We start from the raw sequence: 20443 nt of genomic DNA on the forward strand, positions 1-20443 counted from the left end.
TCAGGAGATATATATATATATATATATATATATATATATATATATATATATATATATATATATATATATATATATATATATATAGGGATGGATGTATGGATGGATGGATTGATAGATGGATGGATGGATGGGTGTTTTACGGACACCCTGTACTGTTTTCTAAGTTATTAAAGCTGCTAAGTGTTGATGTTAATTGCTAAAGTGCTGTATACTGTAAATAAAATTGAATTGTACTGAGTTGAATTGGTTATGGTTAGCACATTTGCCGTACAACTCTAACGTTCGTGGTTCAATTCCCACTGCCACCCTGTGTGTGCGGACTCTGGATGTTCTCCCTGTGTTTTGGAGGTAGTGTGTGAATGGGTGTGTAACTGTGCCCTGTGATGGGTAGGCACCCTGTCCAGGGTGTCCCCCCGCCTCATGCCGAGTCCCCTGGGATAGGCTCTAGGATCCCTGTGATCCTGTGTAGGATAAGTGGTACAGAACATGGATGGATGGATGAATTGAACTGAATTCGAAGTGTTCATGAAAGTTGGAGGAATGCATTCTGATATGGTTGCAGCTCAAACGTTAGGACTCTGGACTTCTGGCTTCTGAGTCAGGACTTGAGTTCCACAACTTCTGACTCAATTGTTACTTGCAAAACAGTAACTTGTTCTCATTTCTGGTGTTTATTACTACAGTTATATAGAAAAAGGTCACTCGGACGCCACAAAAAGTATTAACGTCAAGCTGGACTTGAATCAAATATCAGGAGAATATTCTCATAGCGAAAATATAGCAGGCAAACCTGATTACCCTGCTGAAAATAACCCAATAGAAACCATCACAGAAATTCTAAAGGTTTCCACTACAAATACCATTACAACCCATCAGCTAGCCATTAAAACCATTACCATTATTGGTCCTTAATGGTATCCGACATACATAACCTGCCACTAACCGAAGGCACCAAATTACCAGTAGCGACCCACAGGGACCATTACAGTTTCCATTAAAAACCAATACAATTCCCATTATAACCATTACAAATTCTATGGGGGTTTCTATTGTTTTTCTCAGCAGGGTAGCCTCGGAGAGGTTCTCGGAGACTATGATTTATCTTCTGTGATACACAGAAAACAAATCATTTAATTTCCCACTTGTCTCATAAGGTAATTCAACTGTAGATGATGCTAATCGCAGTTTGTTGCTATTGTTAGTGCGGTGTTTTTCCTCAGTGCTCCTCCATGAGGGCGCACTAGTAGAGCTCTGTTTGGGAAACACCCTCAGCGACGAAGTGTGTAGGGAACACGGAGGGGGGCACGGATGCTCGAGCATGCGATAAACTGTGGCCTAAAACAGAAGATACCTTAGCGTGTTCTTTTATTTTTATTTTTTTGCACTACTGGCTGGTTGGTATTGAGAGGAGACGAGCTTTTGGTCGTGAGGCAGAGTGAGAGGATGCTGTGGCGAGCGGCGTGTGACCCAAACCAACACAGCTAACTAATCTTAACGAGAATTGAGAGTCCGTGTATGTAGGAGAAAATAAAACAAACGGCTGATTTCCCTGTCTCGCGTCGGCATGCTTTGTGAGTTTTAAATGCTGAGCAGTGTTGTGATGAAGGCGTTGTGGACGAGCAGCAGGTTCCTGAGGCGACTGTGTGTTTGTGCTGGACTCATCGCCCTCAGCTGGCTTCTCCGAGTAACAGGTGCGGGGCTTTTTCCCCATTTTATTTTTGTATTTTTTAAAAAAAATATATTTTAAACTGTGCATCTTACACGTTTTTATTAATTCGTATTAATATTCAGTGGGATATCATCTAATTTGGTGCATTGTGCACCTGAACAACCACAACGTTAAAGGTGGAGTCAGTGATTATTTGTTTTTAAGCCAGAGCACTATGTAATATTAAGCAGGGCTCTCCTCATGCTCCAGCAGCTGTTAATGAAATACATGCATAGAAAATACAGGATTTGTGCAGCCTCAGATTCTGTAAATTTTGGGGGGGAAAACAACAGCATGATGTGGACCACCAACATCCAACTAGTCAGAACAAGGAGGCGTGTCCAGTCCAGTGGCTTAGTCAGAAACCCAGCCAACAGGGAACGTTCTCAGAACTTTGGCTAATGTTCTGACACGGTTCTCTCAAAACATTCGTCCATGTTAATGTTAACAGAACATTCGTTCAGATTCATCTTGTCTTTGGGGCATTGGTGATTTGGCGGTTGAAGCTCTTGGTTACTGCTCGGAAAGTCGAGGGTTCAAGACCCAGCACTGCCAAGCTGCCACTGTTGGGCCCTTGAGCGAGGCCCTTAACCCTCTCTGCTCCAGGAGCGCTGTATCATGGTGTCCCCCTGTGCTCTGATCCCAACTTTCTGACATGCTGGGGTATTCGAAGAAAAGAATTTCACTATGCATATATATATATATATATATATATATATATATATATATATATATATATTAGTGTGACCAATAAAGACTATATTTTCTCTATATATTTAAAATACATTCTTGTTATTAATATTTTGGGTTTATCTTCAATTTTATGTGACATTAACTATTGCACTTAATACATTTTTATGTGAAGCACTCTGTGCATGTAAATACCTTATTGTAAAGCATTTTGAGCTGCATTTTATGTATGAAAGGTGCTATAGAAATAAAGTTGTTTATTATTATTATTATTATTATTATTATTATTATTATTATTATTTTTATTATTTTTATTATTATTCACGGTTTTTAGTGCCAGTCAGTAATCTGGCTGCCGCATTTGGTACCAATTGCGATCAACAGTTGTTCTAGGCAAACCAAGATAGTGTGAATTACAATAGTCCAACACAGTTGTTAAACGCGTGAATAAATAATTTCAAGGTCCTTCTTGGAGAGCATCATCTTGATTTTAGCAATAGATCTTAACTGAATCTTATCAGGGATCTTAGCTTATCCCTGGGATAGGCTCCAGTCTCCCCCGTGACCCTGCGTAGTGGGATAAGTGGTACAGAAAATGGATGGATGAATAATAATAATAGTTACTAGCCTTAAGGCTACTCATATTTTGGATAGAATGCAATAAAGAAGCTACTTTGGTTTAGAAATGTACAGTGACACAGAACATCTAAGTGTCATTATCAGGCAGTCAGATTTCACAATCAGCTGTTTTTAGGGTAGGCAATTAAAGTTTTACACACAACATTGTACAGTAGATACAATACAACACTCGAGTCGAGTGTAACGTTACATTACCTGGCATTCAAATCATACTGACAGATGTGATTATGTGTTCTAAACACTTTTTCAAAGTAAACACTTGTTTTTACAACTGTGATGAATTTTCAAACATTTCCTGGCGTCCCAACAATTGATATGCAAATGTAAATCATTAAAACTTCCAATTATCTGATATTTCTAAGAACCTCACTGACATTTACACCACACAGTTATGAGTCTCCAGGGAATTTTTCTTGGTTAATTTCACATGGCTTTTTTGTTCCATGACAGTTGGTTACACTAACATCTTAGGAAAGTCATTTCAGACAAAGGTTATGAAAATAAGCTTTTAACTCTTCAATAACTATTTAAATAAAATTTAAATTTATCATCAAATTAACTATTGTAAGTTTTAAGTATTCCACTATAAGAGATGCATTCAATTCATTTTTTATAACTCATTACCATGTAATATAATTCAATATCATTTCATGTAATCAATATAATTCATTAACATATTTTGTTGAAGTTAGTTTTGTGCGGACTCAAAATGGAGTGTCATGCCATCTACCCATTTACTGATTAAGAGAAAGTTTGTTTACTGAGTATCTCCTGTGTTCTTATTATCTACATAAACCAGTCTGATGTTTAGTTCTTTTCTAATGTAAGGAGTAATATCAATAATTGTATAATGTAATATCTAATTGTTCTGGTTTTACAGATCCTCCTGATAAGGATTTTGATCTGATTTGGTCTAAACGAAAACTGACTCAGCAGCGTGGAGAGTTGAACCAAACATCCAGTGAACCCCGAGCTGGTGAGTTCCATTCAGTTTGATTTACATTTACATTTAATCATTCCAAGACTTGAGTGAGGAAATGCAAGCCTCTCTCTCTCTCTTTCTCTCTCGCTCTCTCATAGCAGTCCTTTACTTTTTCCTTGTTTTGCTGTTCCATCTTTTCCTCTCTCATCATTTACAGACAGCTGCCTCCTTCCGAGCCAAGCCCCCTTTGAGGCTTGGTGTTGCTAAGCAGCAGAATCTGTAATTCAGAACAGAGGAAGGTCTGTTTTAAGCAGTCAAAGCATGGTGCTTAAGAGAAACATGTCACACAGCCCTTTTTTCCACTGATCAGTCCTCTAATCGCTCACCTAGAGCAGTGTGTCTCTGGCTCACTTGGCCCTCTGTGAAGCCAGCTCTCTTTTATCACTGTGGGTGAGCTGAGTTCTATCTGCCTGCTCTGTAAAATCACTCTCATCGAGAGGGGGGTCTAAATCCGCTTTTACATAATTCGACAGGCAGTGGTCGCACAGTATTAGCTCAGTGGTTAAGATGAGGGACTACTGATCGGAAGGTTGTGAGTTCAGATACCAGTACTGCTGAGCTGCCACTTGAGCAAGGCCCTTAACCCTCAACTGCTCAGTTGTATAAATGAGATAAATGTAAGTCGCTGTGGATAAGGGCATCTGCCAAATGCTTTAAATGTAAATATAATTAAACAGAAAAGTAGTGTGTGAATGTGTGTGATTGTGCCCAGAGATGGGTTGGCACCCTGTCCAGTGTGTCCCCCCACCTCATGCCCCGAGACCCCTGGGATAGGCTCCAGGCTCCCCGCAACCCTGTGTAGGATAAATGGTACAGAAAATAGATGGATGGATGGATAGTTGGCGGAACACGAAAAAAATTATTACGTTTGTCATTTAAATCCCTCGTGTCTCTTAGCACTTTGCGTAGTATTGAGTTTATCTCCTTACCAAGTGGTTGTTCATTTCTCGTTTTGTTTCATGTTCAGTGACCTCGTTTCTAGTTTACCGAATCTGATTCTAGCCTCGCCCTATTTATGCCTGTTTGTAGATTGCCTGACCTTTTGCCTGTTATTTGACATTGCTTTTGATTACCGTTTTGGATTTGTCTGTCTGCCTCTCTCTATAATAAACCTCTTTAACTGCACTTGCATCCGTCCTAACCTCCATTACGTAAATAACGTGACAATTTCCCTCTATAATTACATTGCAACATCAGGGTACTTACAGATTATATATATATATATTTTTTTTCCTCACAAGATAAATAATCTCTTCAAGCCAATGATAAAATTTCGGACTACAAACATTGAATCTATCTTTTAAGTGAATTTCTTCAGAACTTCTTTCCCAGCTATGTAGTATAGTGACTGATGAATGCACATAGATGCCTAATTTCTGAACCCATGCAATATTATGGAATTAGTTCATAGATAGTTTTGCCTCATGCATGATCACATTCAGTTTTGAAACTGCTTTGTAGGGCATGGTGGCTTAAAGATTAGGACGTTTTCGTTGTGCCTCTGTTGGGGGTTTGAATCCTGCCTCTGCCCCGCATGTGCAGAGTTTGCATGTTCTCCCTGGGGTTTCCTCCAGGTACTCTGGTTTCCTCCCCCAGTCCAAAGACATGCGCTGTAGGCTAATTGGCTTTTCCAAATTGTCCATAGTGTGTGAATGTGTGTGAATGTGCCGTGCCATGGTTTGGCACCCTGCCCAAGGTTCTCCCCCGCCTTGTGCCACGAGTTCCCTGGGATCGGCTCCAGTGATATGGAAAATGGATGGATGGATGAAACTGCTTTGTACTGTTTGCAATAGTTTTGCTGTTTACGTAACTACCCATTTAGCAATGTGTGCAGAATAATGTGCTACTACACTGAACAAATCTATATCTGCAGACTGAAATGTCTCTTGATGTGCTAATGTAAGCAGGCCTGGTGCCTTGGGCCCCGATCACTGTATAAAATCAGCTACGGATGATTTGAGATTTCAGTTAGCCAGTTATCGCTGAGAGACGAAAGCTTCATAACAACGTGGAGTCAAATGTGCAATCAGAAGAGGAGCACTGTTTCTTACAAAAGGTTATACAGATCATATAATGACACCATCAAAGTTTGCTGAGTATTAATCCTCTTTTGACCAGCCGCTGGTTCAGCAATATCTATTCATTTGTGTTTGATTCTATAGTTGTTTGACTTTCAGTCCGTTACACACTACTGTCTAACAAAGGAGGAGGGATTGAAAAGGCTTTTAAATGCCTTATGCCAATACACCTCCTGCCTGCTTTAGTTTGAGAAGGTTCTTAAAGCAGATCATACTTTTATTAGATATATGAATTTGATTTTATATTTTTGATAAATCATGATTGATTGATTGATACCATGATTATTTAGAAAAATATCAAACCACGGTTGTACCATTTCTCCGGTTCAAAAAAATTAAATAATCTATTTGTTACTGTGTCTGTATAGGCAGCCTGAGTGAAAGCACTAAAGCAGGACTTACATGCAGAAAGAAAATCTGTGGTTTTCAGTTGCTTTTATGTCAATAATTTAAGCTGCTCTCTCCATCTCTAACCCTTTACTAATGGACTGTGTTTTTCTTTCTGCACATACACACGCTCTCTCACACATACACACACACTCACACACACACACACACACTCACTCACACTGACTCTCTCACTCACACGCGCGCGCGTGCCCCCAGCGATCAATGAATTTCCCGAAGATGTCTTCACTAAGGAGCAGAGAAGGCATGGGGCGCTGCTGCTGCATATGCTCTGTGTGAGTTTTCACACACAAAATGTCACACTGTCAACAGTTCCATGTTACAGCATAGTGCATAGAAAGTATACTTTTAGGGAAAATAGAGTATAAGTGCATGAATACATGTCATCGTGTAATAAAGTTCATTTATATATTCAGTCTGTGTATAAATGTTGAAGCAAAAAAGTGACAAAGATTTTAAATAAGAAAAAAAAAAAGCACAAAAAGCTATGACTCCACCATTAATGGGGAAGAGAGTTTACATTTTTATTTTCACCTTTGATATTTAACAGTAGCAGAAAAAAAATGAACTTATGTGCAGCGCCGCCATATATTTACTGAATCGCTGAATAATTTTTTTTCAGTGTATTTTTTTTCAAGTTGTCTTTCAGGTCACTTTGACACACACACACACACACACATTCTCAGATTTTCTTTTTTAAAAAAAATCTGATTCACATCCATCATTGCCTTCACAGTGTTCTGTTCATAATATAGTGATATAATATAATATAATATAGGTGCGTGCGCTCGTGAGAGGGGGGAAGCATTTCATGGCAGAGGACGTAAAACATGCTCCAGGCTTGATTGTCTTTGCCTACTCCTGGATAACCCAGATGTTATATTATTTCTGCGTTTTTTTTTTTTGCATTGAGCAGTCTGTACAGGATTTCGCAGAGTATTTTGTGATTGTTGCAGCCAAAAATGCTTGAGTTCTTTTGTGCTTCAAATGTACTTGAATTGGTGAAATGGCAATTGCACGATATTGTCTTTCACAGTGATGTTTGTTGGTAAATGAGATCTTTTAGCTGTACTTATGTTCGATGCACGTGAATCGAAGAGGGCTTTGGCTGAATGTGCGTTGTAATGACATCACGTGATGCGTCTCGGCCAAAATCTGTGGTAATCCTGCAAATGCGCCGAGTTTGCTTGATTTTGCGTTCGTTTCTGTGATTGTAAAATCGCTGAATTCCTGGAGGGACTGATTGAATTTTGCAACCTGACCGTAACTGGTTGAAGCGGAGCACTAAAATGAGCAACCTCAATACAGGTTTTTGAATATTTGAAAACTGAATTATTGAATCTGAATTTGTGAACACTGAAAAACAAAATTATATACATACTTGATTGTTTGAAAATGTGAATAGTGAAATAAAATTACTTTGAACTTCAAGAAGTTGAATTCAGAATAAGTAAACACAAATGTGTGGTTTTTGACTTAATATACACATAACACTGTTATGAATTCAGTGGTCTTTAATTTTCATTATTAAGAATTTAATGGCTTTTAAAAAGTCCATTTAAAAAGAATCTAATCTTTATCACTTTTTTGCTTCCACAAATGTACTTGTTTGATATGTGCTTCATTAACTAAATTGGGACAAAATGTAAACTTCGTAGTATCATGCTTATCATACTTTTGAGTATACTAGTAAATAATGATTGATGGTACTTTACCTAGGGCGCACGGTGGCTTAGTGGTTAGCTAAGCCAACATTCGCCTCACACCTCCAGGGTCTGGGGTTCGAGTCCCGCCGGGGCCATGTGTGTGTGGAGTTTGCAGGTTCTCCCCGTGCTGCAGGGGTTTCCTCCGGGTACTCCGGTTTCCTCCCCCAGACCAAAGACAGGCTGATTGGCATGGCTAAAGTGTCCGTAGTGTATGAATGGGTGTGTGAGTGTGTATGTGATTGTGCCCTGCGATGGATTGGCACCCTGTCCAAGTGTACCCCACTTTGTGCCCGATGCTCCCTGGGATAGGCTCCAGGTTCCCCGTGACCCTGAAAAGGAGTAAGCGGTAGAAGATGGATGGATGGATGGTACTTTACCTGTATATTGTTCTGAAAGTTTACTTAAATTTACACTTTAAAATAAAAACAAAACCCCTAAAATACAGCCGAGTCTTATTTGAGCTCCCCAGTTAGAAATGTGAAGGTGCTTCCTAGATGATGCATAAAGTTAGCACCTCATGATCTCCCAAACACCAGGCAAATGCTTTGCCTAGTTAGTTTCTGGTTAGAGTCAAGTCTCTGCCATCAATCCTAAATAAAAACCCTAATAAATAATTACATTTTAACCTAAGGTCAACTACTGTATTAAAAAAGTATTTCATATATCAAAATATAGTACAATACTATATAAAAGTATCGTATGTTATTCCAAGTACATCCAAAGGAAACTAATATTTCACTCACCACTTTACTTCTCTTCAAGAACAATATATTTGAACATGCTAGTATGTACAGTAAACGGCAAGTATACTTAGTGTGCTTCTCTGTAAGTATACATTAGTTTACTTGTAGTAAACTTGGATAAACATGTGGTATAATGAAATGAACTTTATTGTAACTGTTCATTAAGCGTTCTCAGCACACATATACTGTATCATTGTAGCTTGGTAGTCACTGCAAAGCCTCGTTTAGTTGTTAATATTCTTTTTTCTCTTTGCAGGCTGTTTACATGTTCTACGCCCTTGCTATTGTCTGTGACGTGTACTTTGTGCCATCTCTGGAAAAGATCAGTGAGGTCAGAGCTTTTTTGCTATTATCTCTGCTGTCCACCATTATCCATGTGAGAACACACATACTTCTATGTATAGTTCATCCTTAGCACCTTTTGATTTGCAGAACCTACATCTGAGTGAGGATGTTGCCGGAGCCACCTTCATGGCAGCAGGAAGTTCTGCTCCAGAGCTCTTTACCTCTCTGATTGGTCAGTTTTATTGAACTTGCTTGAACAGATTGTTGATAGTTTTTTTTTTTTTTATTAAAAAAACTTTATTCAGACAATTTCCTCCAGCTTAATTTTTATATAACATTGTCTCAGGTGTATTCATCACTAAGGGAGATGTTGGAGTTGGCACCATAGTGGGCTCAGCAGTCTTTAATATCCTAGTTATCATTGGAGTGTGTGGCATTTTTGCTGGACAGGTAGGAGACTTGTTTTCCAGGAGTCTTCTCCACGTTAAGGAGAAGAGCTCTTGTTCAGAGATGTACAGAGATCTTGTTTTCTTTTTCCTCATAGACAATCTCTCTCACCTGGTGGCCTCTCTTCCGGGACTCTGTTTACTACATCATCTCGGTCTTGGCTTTAATTCTGGTGAGACTTCCTAGAGTTACATGTAAAACTATTTTATATATTCCTCTTTTTTCTAAGCTTGATTTGTTACAGACAGACATGTTCTTGACTTGCAGATCATTTATGATGAAAAAGTTCTCTGGTAGGTTTCAGTAATTTTTAATTGCTTTTGAAACAGTATAGAATTGTTTAAACAGAATCTCAGACTTTGTGAACTTTGCTTGGTTGGTACAGGTGGGAGACTATAGTCCTCATATCAATGTATGGAATTTACATCCTTATCATGAAGTACGTAATGATCAATCACTAAATGCTTTACATAGAGTTTTAATGATAGTAATGATGGCTCATTATGTGTGTGTGTGTGTGTGTGTGTGTGTGTGTGTGTGTGTGTGTGTGTGTTTGGGTATATTTCAGATTTAATGGTCAAATCTGGGGCTGGGTTGAACTGAGGTGTGGTATACCTGGACAGCCATGTTTGGTGAGCAGCCTGCGTCAAGATGTAGCAGCGGAAGATGCTTGCACAAACTGTGACACTTCTATGATCCTGATGAAGAAAGGTGTGTGTGTGTATGTATTGCTTGGTCACCTTTGCAAGACATTACAAATACACTGAAGTTGTTTATATTGTTGTGGTTATTACAGAAATTGACACTAGATTAAAAACCTTTCAGGAGAAGCAGTGCATTGTTCCACTTTAAAATGTTTAAAGATCAGAAACACTAAAAACACTTTCTACTGCTCTCAGGTCAGTGTGCAAGTGAGCAGGACTCAGCCGTGGTGATGGTGGATGAGCTGATGAGTCTGCATCCTCACCAGTTCTCCTTATCAGAGGCAAGCCTCCATCTCATGGTCATTCCCCCCTCCCACCCACCCACACCCCTGGCTGGGTGCATGCTCATCGCTGAGGTAATGCCCACCCACTCACCTTTCATGCTAGCCGACTGGCAGACACAGGACAGCTGCATTCTCTTAGCTGATAAAACGCGGGGTTTCTTTTGAAGTGTGCAGATATTAATACTGCTAGCACCATCAGTTAAGAAAGTGCCCTTATGACTTTACTGGCTTTAATTCATAGTTGTTTTAATTTTCATTTTTCATTTGTTTTCAGACAAGTTTCAGTTAGCTGTGTTTCACCAAGATGAAACATACAGTATGTTTAGACCCAAACACCACTAACTGGACATAATCCATTTCTGGAAAACTTTATAGTGATGTTCCCATTATCAGCCATTATTTCCATTTAGAAAAAATAACGATGCATTAAAAACTCATCCAGAGTCACTCAGACAACTTTCCCAATATCACTAGAACACTAAAGAACCAAAATCACTTACAGTATAATAATAATAATAATAATAATAATAATAAATCTTTACATTTTATTTAGCAGCTTTGCAGTTCATTTTCATAATGTGAATGCAGTGGGACAATTAACAAACAAAATAATTTCATTGATGATGACCACCTGTTCTCTTTCCATGGCCCTTAGTGTCATGGGTCTATAGTGTCGGTTATTCCAAATTTACTTGTTGAATAGTGAGAACTTGTTATTAATATCCAATAGTTATTACAATGTGAATCCTGATAAAGGGTTTGGGTGAATTGTCTATATAGAGACATGTGACAAATTAAAGTATCTGTTAGGGTGGTGTCTGACTCTGTATTCTGTATACTGGAATCCCCCTTTTATTTTATTTTTTCTCAATTCTCAAAGTCAGTTTCTTCCATATGCATGCATATGCATCATGACTTTGTCTACTTCACTCTTGCAACTCAGACATGTCTTTCTTAAGACTTCCCCATACTCTACTTCACATCACATTTAGATTTGGACTTCCATAAATTAGCTTTGCAGAATCCTTTTAACCCTCACATTCTGTTCACTACATACTTATTGACTGTTCACTTGGTCTCTCAGTTTTAGTGTTGTTCTAAATTAAATGTCTGATCTAAACATAACATATGGATTAATATTTGTCCCCTCAATCAATAAGCTGTGTTCTCTTTGGATGGGTCTCTGACATTCTTCCTCTCTCTCTTATCCTACAGAGGCAGAGACTGATCATGAGCCGGAGCTCAGGGGAAAGTGTCAGTGGCACAAGAGAAATTCCCGGTCTGGAGAGCCCAGGGATGGAGGGGGGACCCTGGGGACTAGAAAATGGTGACAACATGGACAGCGAGACCCAACCTCTAGAAGAGGCGAGGACAAGGGGCAAGGGGGGAACAATGGAGAGGGTGGAAGACACTGGAGACACACAGCCCAAAGACACAGAGGAGGATGAAGAGGCACAGGAAGAACAACCCTTCAATCCTCTGATTGTGCCAGGCCAGTGAATTTAAAACATGTGAGATGAAAATAGATTGAGACATGGCCCAATTTGGGATTTTTTTTCCTTAGGGACCTGATTAATGGTGCTAATGTTAAATTGCACACAGTGACTAGAATTATCTAGATTGAGTAGCATGGTGAAGTCAAAGGGATGTGCTTTGTATTTCTCAGATAGATCAGATCAGTAATGTGTAATGTGCATAAAGCGTTAAAAAGAATAGTCATTCCAGCAGATAGCACTTTTCCACAAATTTTGGAACAGTTCCATGCTTTTCCACTACAAAAAAGGTTTCTAGCTGGCAAAACACTGTCAGTTTCAGCAACACAAAGCTGTGTGTCTGTACCATCAGAGCTTGGTGGGAGAGGTCCTTTTTGCATTTTTACATACAGGATAGCCAAAATACAACCTCATTATAACTGCATCTGTGACAATGGTGTTATTTTTGAGTACTGTAGATGCTGAGGGATTCGACTTTGAGAATCTCCCATTATCATTATGAATTAAAAGCCTCTCATATGTTTTGGCTCTCCAAGAGGTGGAAACGTGGACAGGTTCTTAGGCTGGTATCCTGACACCTTGTTGTCAAAAAGAGTAATTGTAGTTCAGTTTCAAAGTGTGTGAAAGGTTAAAAAAAAAAACAAAAAAAAGTACTTTTGTTAACAAAAAGAGTACTTTTCATACATATCAGTTATCGGATTTAACACTGCTGGAATTATTCAATAATCAGTAATATTCAGTGGTTATTTTTGGGATTTCAATAAAGTTATTTTAATGTTGAGATTAATGATGGGACTGAGGCACCCTATGAAGTCTGTCTCAGGACAGACTCAGAAAGTTGATCAACTGTTAAACCTATATACTTATATTACAGCTTGGAATTAATTTTGCTAAACTATATTTCATGCTATTTTATTCTGAAAGAAGAAACTCATTTCACATAATTTAAATAGAAATTAATTCATTTTAAAATTAACAAAAACATTATTTTAAACTGTATCATCTGTTTAATAACCTATTTTGACCATTTCTGACTTTCAAACGAAAGTAATGATCCATTACCAGTGTGTTTTACTAAAAATTGGGGGTAGGTCAAGGACCATGATGTCAACTCATCCAGGGAGTGGGGCTTATTTAATTCCCTTTTTAAATGTAAAACTTTAGAGGCTATGATGTTGCGGGAGGCTTACCACTAGGCTATAAATGGGAAACTGGGTAAAACAGTGTGGATTTTTAAATCTCACCATGGCAGTGAAATACTACAAAGCCAACTGATGCAGTTTCCTTTGTAAAATAACTTTTTGCAGAACTGCTGACATACAGCTATGGTTTTTGAAATCCTTGAGGCTCTTGTTTTCCTTTCATATGTGTCTGTATAGTTACTATGTTTTCCTTAATGCTGCACAGAACCAGAAGTAATATGCTTCAGCATTTCGTGTTGAGTAAAATAGAAGGTTACATATGTAAACATTGTTCAAGGGCTGCCATAGTTTCCTATGGAACTAATTACTAGTTGGAGAATTACTATTTGCTCCTTTCCTTTGCTAAGTACATATAGCAGTGTTGTCATCACATGATTGTGACAGTAAGGTAAATGCTATCCTGTGGACAGTGTGCTCATTAGCCACTGGTCTGATGTCAACAGGCTCCAATGCTCTAGTTGCAGAGGGACAAACCATCTCACAATTGACTGCGTAATTTCAGAAACTTCACCTGGATCCCCAGTAAATCTCGAAGCTTGCTCATGCTCTGTTCTGGTGCCACACTCCATCTTGCATAGTTCCCACCATCTTCTGTTGCAGTCTTTGAAACCCAGTTCCAGAGGAATGTTTATGTCTCAGACAGAAGGGATGATAATTTAACATCTCCTGGACCAAAGACCTGTCCACGTGACAACAGCAGTTTTTATCAGGCTCCAGCAATGGCATTTGATCCAACCAAACTTGTCTCCTTGTCTCACATCCCTTGACTTCCCTCACCCTGTTGCTTTGGCTCCCACAGCTTGAAGTGCTGTCTGTAGAATTTATGTGCTTATTGCATCATATATTACATTGCCTATTGCAGTGTATCATATGCATCGGCGGTATTGATCTCAAGCCAGGGGCTTCTGCATCTGTCATTGCAAACAGTATGCTTGCTTTTAAACATGCACGTGAATATGCATAAGAACTCATCAATGAAATGAACATTGTTTAATAGCCCAGCCAGTCACATGGGCAGATGTACAACAAAATGGATTAGGCAGTTGTCCAGCCATATTGGCTGGAGAATGGCCTTAACACCAGTCTGCAGCATAGTCAGTACTGCTGTTGTTCTGTACTCCTTTTCACTTCAATCTTCCCACTGATCTAATTTTAAATGATCAGCTCTACCATAATGAGTGAGATGCAGTCAGATAGCACAGCAGATTCTTGCATATGGCCCAGGCCCACTGACGGCTTCTCTAATCTTATCTTTTCATCCCAACGGGCTCTGCAGATGTATCAGCTGCTCTCTTCTCTCATCAGTGGGGTTGTGCAGCCTCAAAGGAAGATGATGAACAGCCAAGGCATAGCCTTGCTTGTAATGATGCTAATGGCATTAGGGCATGACTGCAGTGAGGATAAGGTTCTGTGAGTACCTGTCCGAGATGTTCCGTCTCAAACAATTTGGGAAAAGATCATGTCTGTCATCCAACTCCTTGGCAGAACAACTTACCATCCTCTGTAATACACAAGAGGCTTGAAAAGGTGACATAACTTCACATAACTTATGAGTTTGTGGCCTTATTATAACATTTTAAGATTAGTTACTCTGCGTCTACAGCACCCACCCTGCTACACTCCAACTCGAACAATAAGCTGTCTTGTCTAGCAGCAAATTAGTAACAATTCTTAATATTAGAAATATCATCAATTATGGCATCAACTCACTCTATCTGGCGTTGCAGATTTTAACTATTACAACAAGATTAGCAACAATCTTGAACAATTAAAGCGCTGCCTACTGAATCTATTTCCTCAAATCCTTGACAAGACTAAAATGGGAAAGATGTTGAGCATATGTTTTATAGGCTGTAGACCCCTCATGGGGTCACAGTCACAAGGTGACCTTGACACGGAAACAAGTAAACCATCTTCAAACACATTTAACATCAACCAAGTTCGGTACCAAACAACACAAACAAATCTTTACAGAAATGGAACCATTGTCTTTATTTAGACTTTAATGCAGATCAAGCTTTTCTATTCATGCTGCCCATGACCCATTTATTAATTTAAACATTTCACACTGCCCACAACTAATTTGTTTATTTCATATGCCCAGGATTCATTAATTCAGTTTACACACAGCCATGATGTAATACATTCACTGGAGACCAGAGCTTCATTTCCATGTTTTCTCACTATGAGTAAGTAAATACACCGTGTAAATTGGCTGTATATTGATAGATTACTATATACATGCTTTACTGCAGCATACAAACAAATGTTGTTAGCTTGACAAAATAAAGCCTGTGTGCGCAAAGCCGATTTCCAAACATATGGTTTAAAGGAAGCATGTGTTATACACCACCAGTAATAACACTAAAATGAGCTTTTAATACCACAAGTACAGCATGCAAACGCAGCATGTCTCCTATTTAAAAACATGCAGAGCAAAAATGAAGACACAAAAGAGAACACATGCATACAGCATGGCTAAGGACTCTATTGCCATTACGTTTTGTCGAGGATGCAACACAATATTATAAAGTTGTGGACCGTTGTGATCTAGAAATTAAAGGTATCATTTATATTTTGTCTGTTGAGTATTTTGACTGAGATAAAAACAAAGGCAACCTGAGTAAACACAAAGTACAGTTTTTAAATGATAATATTTATTGAAGCAAAAGAGTATTCTAATACCAACTGGGCATGTGTGAAAATGTATTTGCCCCTGTAGTTACTAATTCCTCAAATCTATGAAACTGCTTTCATAATGGGGTTCAGCTGGACTAGACGCAACCAGGCCTGATTACTGCAAACCCTGTTCAATAAAATCACCACTTAAATTAACAACATGAAGTTGGTTAAAAGGGGTTACCCAGTAACACACTTTACTAAAACTGAAAGAAATTCCAGAAATGATGAGGAAGAAAGTGATATAGAGTGAAATAAGATAAGAGTGAAATATATCAGTCTGGGAAGGGTTACAAAGCTATTTCAAAGGCTCTGGAACTCCAAAAACCATAGTGAGAGCCATTATCTCCAAATGGAAAAACCCGGCACAGTAGTGAACTTTCCCAGAAGTGACCGACCTTCCACGATTCCTCCAAGTGCACAGCAGTGACTCATTCAGGAAGTCACAAAAGAGCCAAGAACAACATCAAAAGACCTACAGGCCTCTCTTGCATCAATAAATGTCACTGTTCATGACTCCATTATCAGAAAGACACTGGGTAAAAATGGCATCCATGGAAGAGTGGTGAGGAGAAAACCACTGCTAATCCAGAAGAACACTAAGGCTCATCTGAATTTTGTCAGAACACACTTTATGATCCTAAAACCTCTTGGGGAAAATGTTCAGTGGACTGATGAATTGAAAGTGGAAATGTTTGGAAGACAGGGGCCCCTTTACTTCTGGCGTAAACTCAACACAGAATTCCACAAAAAGAACACCATAACTATGGTCAAGCATGGTGGTGGAAGTGTGATGGTGTGGGGATGCTTTGCTGCTTCAGGGCCTGGGCAACTTGTAATAATTGAGGGAAACATGAATTCTGTTCTCTACCAGAAAATCTTAAAGGAGAATGCCCGGTCTTCCATCCGTAACTCAAGCGCAAATGGATTATGCAGCAAGACAATGATACAAAGCATAGGAGTAAATCCTGGTCCTAGAAGTAAGTGAAAGACTGATCTCCAGTTATTTCCAGTTATTGAAGTTGTTGCTGCTAAAGGTGGCACAACCAGATTTTGACTTTAAGGGAGCAATTAGTTTTTCACATGGGTGATAGGTGTTGGCTAACTTTTTTTGCTTCAGTAAAATAAATAAACCTAAAACAATAAGATATACACAAAATACTTTTTCAGAGCACTGTAGCTTTTTCTGGCAAATAATTAACATGGCTTATTATTTGTGTGTGATCTTACGATTGCAATGATTACGTCAGTTCAACCCGTGTTGGTGATGGAGTTTGAACATGGATACATGACACTGTGCTCTGTAATAGTTCCTTTCTCCAGTAATGGGCTTCATGGGCTTGTAAAACTATCTATAGTCTGAGCATAAACTCTGTTCTTATGTATTTTTCCATAGGAGGGTGCTGTGAACGGGTGAAGTGGTTGCTCTCGTGGCCTTTAAGTTGTCTGCTTTATTACACTGTGCCCAACTGTTTGCTGCCACACTGGGAGCGCTGGTTCATGGTCACCTTTGTGGTCTCCACACTCTGGATTGCTGTTTTCTCCTACCTCATGGTGTGGATGGTATGCAACATTTTACATGACAAATGGAATCATTTAATGTACAAGACTGTCCCAACTTTAAATGTAAGTTTCATTCTACCTTCATTTTCAAAAATCATATGCTCACCCATATTCTGTGTTTTAGGTCACCATCATCAGTTTCACACTGGACATCCCAGATGTGATTATGGGCATCACGTTTTTAGCAGCTGGCACAAGCGTCCCTGACTGCATGGCTAGTCTTATAGTTGCCCGGCAAGGTACTGTATGCTTAGCAGGAGCAATATTGTTCTGGATCATATAATTTAATCAAATAATTTTTTTTTTGTATATGCACTGTGGATTTGCAGGTATGGGAGACATGGCTGTGTCTAACTCAATAGGTAGTAATATTTTTGACATTCTATTGGGCCTCGGTTTCCCGTGGGCTCTGCGTACACTTGTGGTGGATTACGGGTCAACGGTTAGTTCCTGTCAGTTTCATCAATTTTGTCTCTGTGCTCTCACTTGGCTTTTTTTGTTTGAATGTTGAATGCAAATAAACATTGATATTAGATATGATATGCTTTAGATATGTTTTTTTTTTCTCATTATTGTTCTATTGTTCTTTTTGCATTTACTTCTCAGGTCTCCATTAATAGTAGAGGACTGGTGTATTCAGTTATTTTACTGCTTGCTTCAGTTTTTCTCACAGTGAGTACTGATATTAAGGCCTACTATATACTTATTTATAAAGGACTGCTGATGGGATCAATTAATTCCATGATTTTTTGTTAAATCTAAATGGTTTAAAATATTTTTTATTATCTGCAAGGGAACACTTCTGACTGCTGCTGTTTCACATGAATATTTGTTCTTCTTCTTCTTGTGCTGCAGGTTCTCAGTGTGCATCTGAATCACTGGAGACTTGACCGGAGGTTAGGCCTGGGTCTTATGATCTTGTATGCCATCTTTCTTCTCTGCTCTATCTGCTTTGAGCAGCTGTAGGTCACATCTGACGCAGCTAGCGAAACTTTACCGTGAATAATACGCTGGATTCATTTTCATGAGGAAATATCACATTACTGTAATTATTTCACCAGAGGCATAAGGAGCAGGTCCTGTGTGGGTTAATGAGTGAGTAGAGATTCATAAATCATATTAAGGAGTTACTACTCAGTACGCACTCTATTATTTATTCTACTGATAAGAAGTATTGATACACTTGGAAATCAAAGCAAAGCCATGGCCTGCATGCTGTTTGCACCCCACAATGTAATTTTTGAACAAGCCTGCAAGAGATTTTAAAGATAAAATTATGTTTGGACCACTATTGCTGAAATGTGCAATAGTGAAAAATAAAGAAGTTCCTGGTTTGGACACTGGGTGTCACTGAAGCCGAATCTGTAAACTCTGCCTCTTTGCCATATTTAAAAGTTTAAAAGGCCTACATTAATCTTGTCAAAATTTTGAGTAAACAGCATGGCAGCACCAAAGAAACAAAAACAGAAAGTGAATACAGGAGGTTTTGAGTTTTTTATTTTTATTTTTTGTTTTTTAATAAGGTGGCTCTGAAATCAATTACTCTGAAGGAATATGACTAGTGAAATCTGTAAAATATTTATTTACCCAATACTATTCAAACACATAGAAGAAACTGCTTAAAAATCTTTTGACCCCAATAATGACCCCAATAAGGCTGAAGACTGCTGGTATAAGCACACTGCTAAACATAGCATAGATTATACACAACTGGCCATTACATCAGCTTGAGTCCTGCGAAATGTGTATATCTTAAAATTATACTTAAAATATATAGATGATTTTTTTTTGTTTGTTTTACTGTTTAAGCAGGATTTTAAAGCTGTAACAAGCTGGTTATGATTATTAAACAGGATTAACATAAAGTTCCTGAATTAAGCCACAAGATATAATGTTTACAAAACACGGGTCACTTCTTTACCTTGTGCTTGTACATTTTCTACATTAAAGCATCTAAAATTATGAACAAGACAACAAAACAATTCAAGACGGCTCTTTGTTTTGCAATGAGCCAAATGTTTATGTATGTAATTTATGATCTAATCATATTTTCTTTGGAAAAGTATTTCTTTAAAAAATGGATTATGAAAAAATTTTTCAGTATTTTGAATATTATTATTATTATTATTATTATTATTATTATTATTATAGTATTATAATAAAAAAAATATTATTTTAATTTGATTCATTAACCAAAGCAAAAAACACTTTTACCGTTTATTTTATTTCATACAAATTTGGACACATTTTACTATACATTTTACATGTCTACACTTACCTACAAGTCCTTTTAACACTAGTCTGTGTGTTGGGTTTCACCTGGTATTTTTTTGTTTTGTTTTGTTTTAAATTCAGAATAATCAGTGAATGGAAATGATCTTTGCTGAAATTTGAATGAAAGGGGGATAGGGACCTGAAAAGTTTATACAGTGGTGCTTGAAAGTTTGTGGCTTTTACATTTCTGCATAAATATGAACAAAAACATCACCAGATTTTCACACAAGTCCTAAAAGTAGATAAGGAGAACCCAATTAAAGAAATGAGAAAAAAATATTATATTTGGTCATTTATTTACTGGGGAAAATGATCCAATATTACATTTCAGTGAGTGGCAAAAGTATGTGAACCTCTAGGATTAGCAGTTAATTTGAAGGTGAAATTAGAGTCAGGTGTTTTCAAGCAATGGGATGCCAATATGGTGTGAGCTCCCTGTTTTAGTTAAAGAACAGGGATCTATCAAAGTCTGATCTTTACAGCACATGTTTGTGGAAGTGTATCATGGCATTAACAAAGGAGATTTCTGAGAAAAGGAGTTTTTTTTGTTGATGCTCA

At 38.2% G+C, this 20443-nt stretch overlaps 1 protein-coding gene across 1 annotated transcript; it reads left to right on the forward strand.

Moving 5' to 3' along the window:
• The first annotated feature begins 1202 nt into the window (after window positions 1–1202).
• Window positions 1203–19575, forward strand: slc24a6a (solute carrier family 24 member 6a). Its single transcript, XM_053631545.1, has 17 exons — window positions 1203–1691; window positions 3918–4013; window positions 6704–6780; window positions 9211–9285; window positions 9387–9471; window positions 9586–9689; window positions 9784–9858; window positions 9954–9979; window positions 10072–10125; window positions 10255–10397; window positions 10586–10746; window positions 11890–12166; window positions 17445–17611; window positions 17736–17850; window positions 17941–18053; window positions 18218–18283; window positions 18467–19575. Exons 1-17 carry the CDS (start codon window positions 1583–1585, stop codon window positions 18575–18577), a joined length of 1854 nt encoding a protein of 617 aa, XP_053487520.1. The 5' UTR covers window positions 1203–1582; the 3' UTR covers window positions 18578–19575.
• Window positions 19576–20443: the final 868 nt, after the last annotated feature.

The sequence above is a fragment of the Ictalurus furcatus genome, chromosome 8 (assembly GCF_023375685.1).
Source record: "Ictalurus furcatus strain D&B chromosome 8, Billie_1.0, whole genome shotgun sequence".
NCBI lineage: Eukaryota > Metazoa > Chordata > Actinopteri > Siluriformes > Ictaluridae > Ictalurus > Ictalurus furcatus.

What these genes read in the sequence shown, in the direction of transcription:
- slc24a6a (XM_053631545.1), top strand. Translation starts at nt 1,583, where the DNA reads ATGCTGAGCAGTGTTGTGATGAAGGCGTTGTGGACGAGCAGCAGGTTC. An exon ending in CTGGCTTCTCCGAGTAACAG is followed by an intron (nt 1,692 to 3,917) that starts GTGCGGGGCTTT and finishes CTGGTTTTACAG; the next exon opens with ATCCTCCTGATAAGGATTTT. An exon ending in GCTCTTTACCTCTCTGATTG is followed by an intron (nt 9,472 to 9,585) that starts GTCAGTTTTATT and finishes ACATTGTCTCAG; the next exon opens with GTGTATTCATCACTAAGGGA.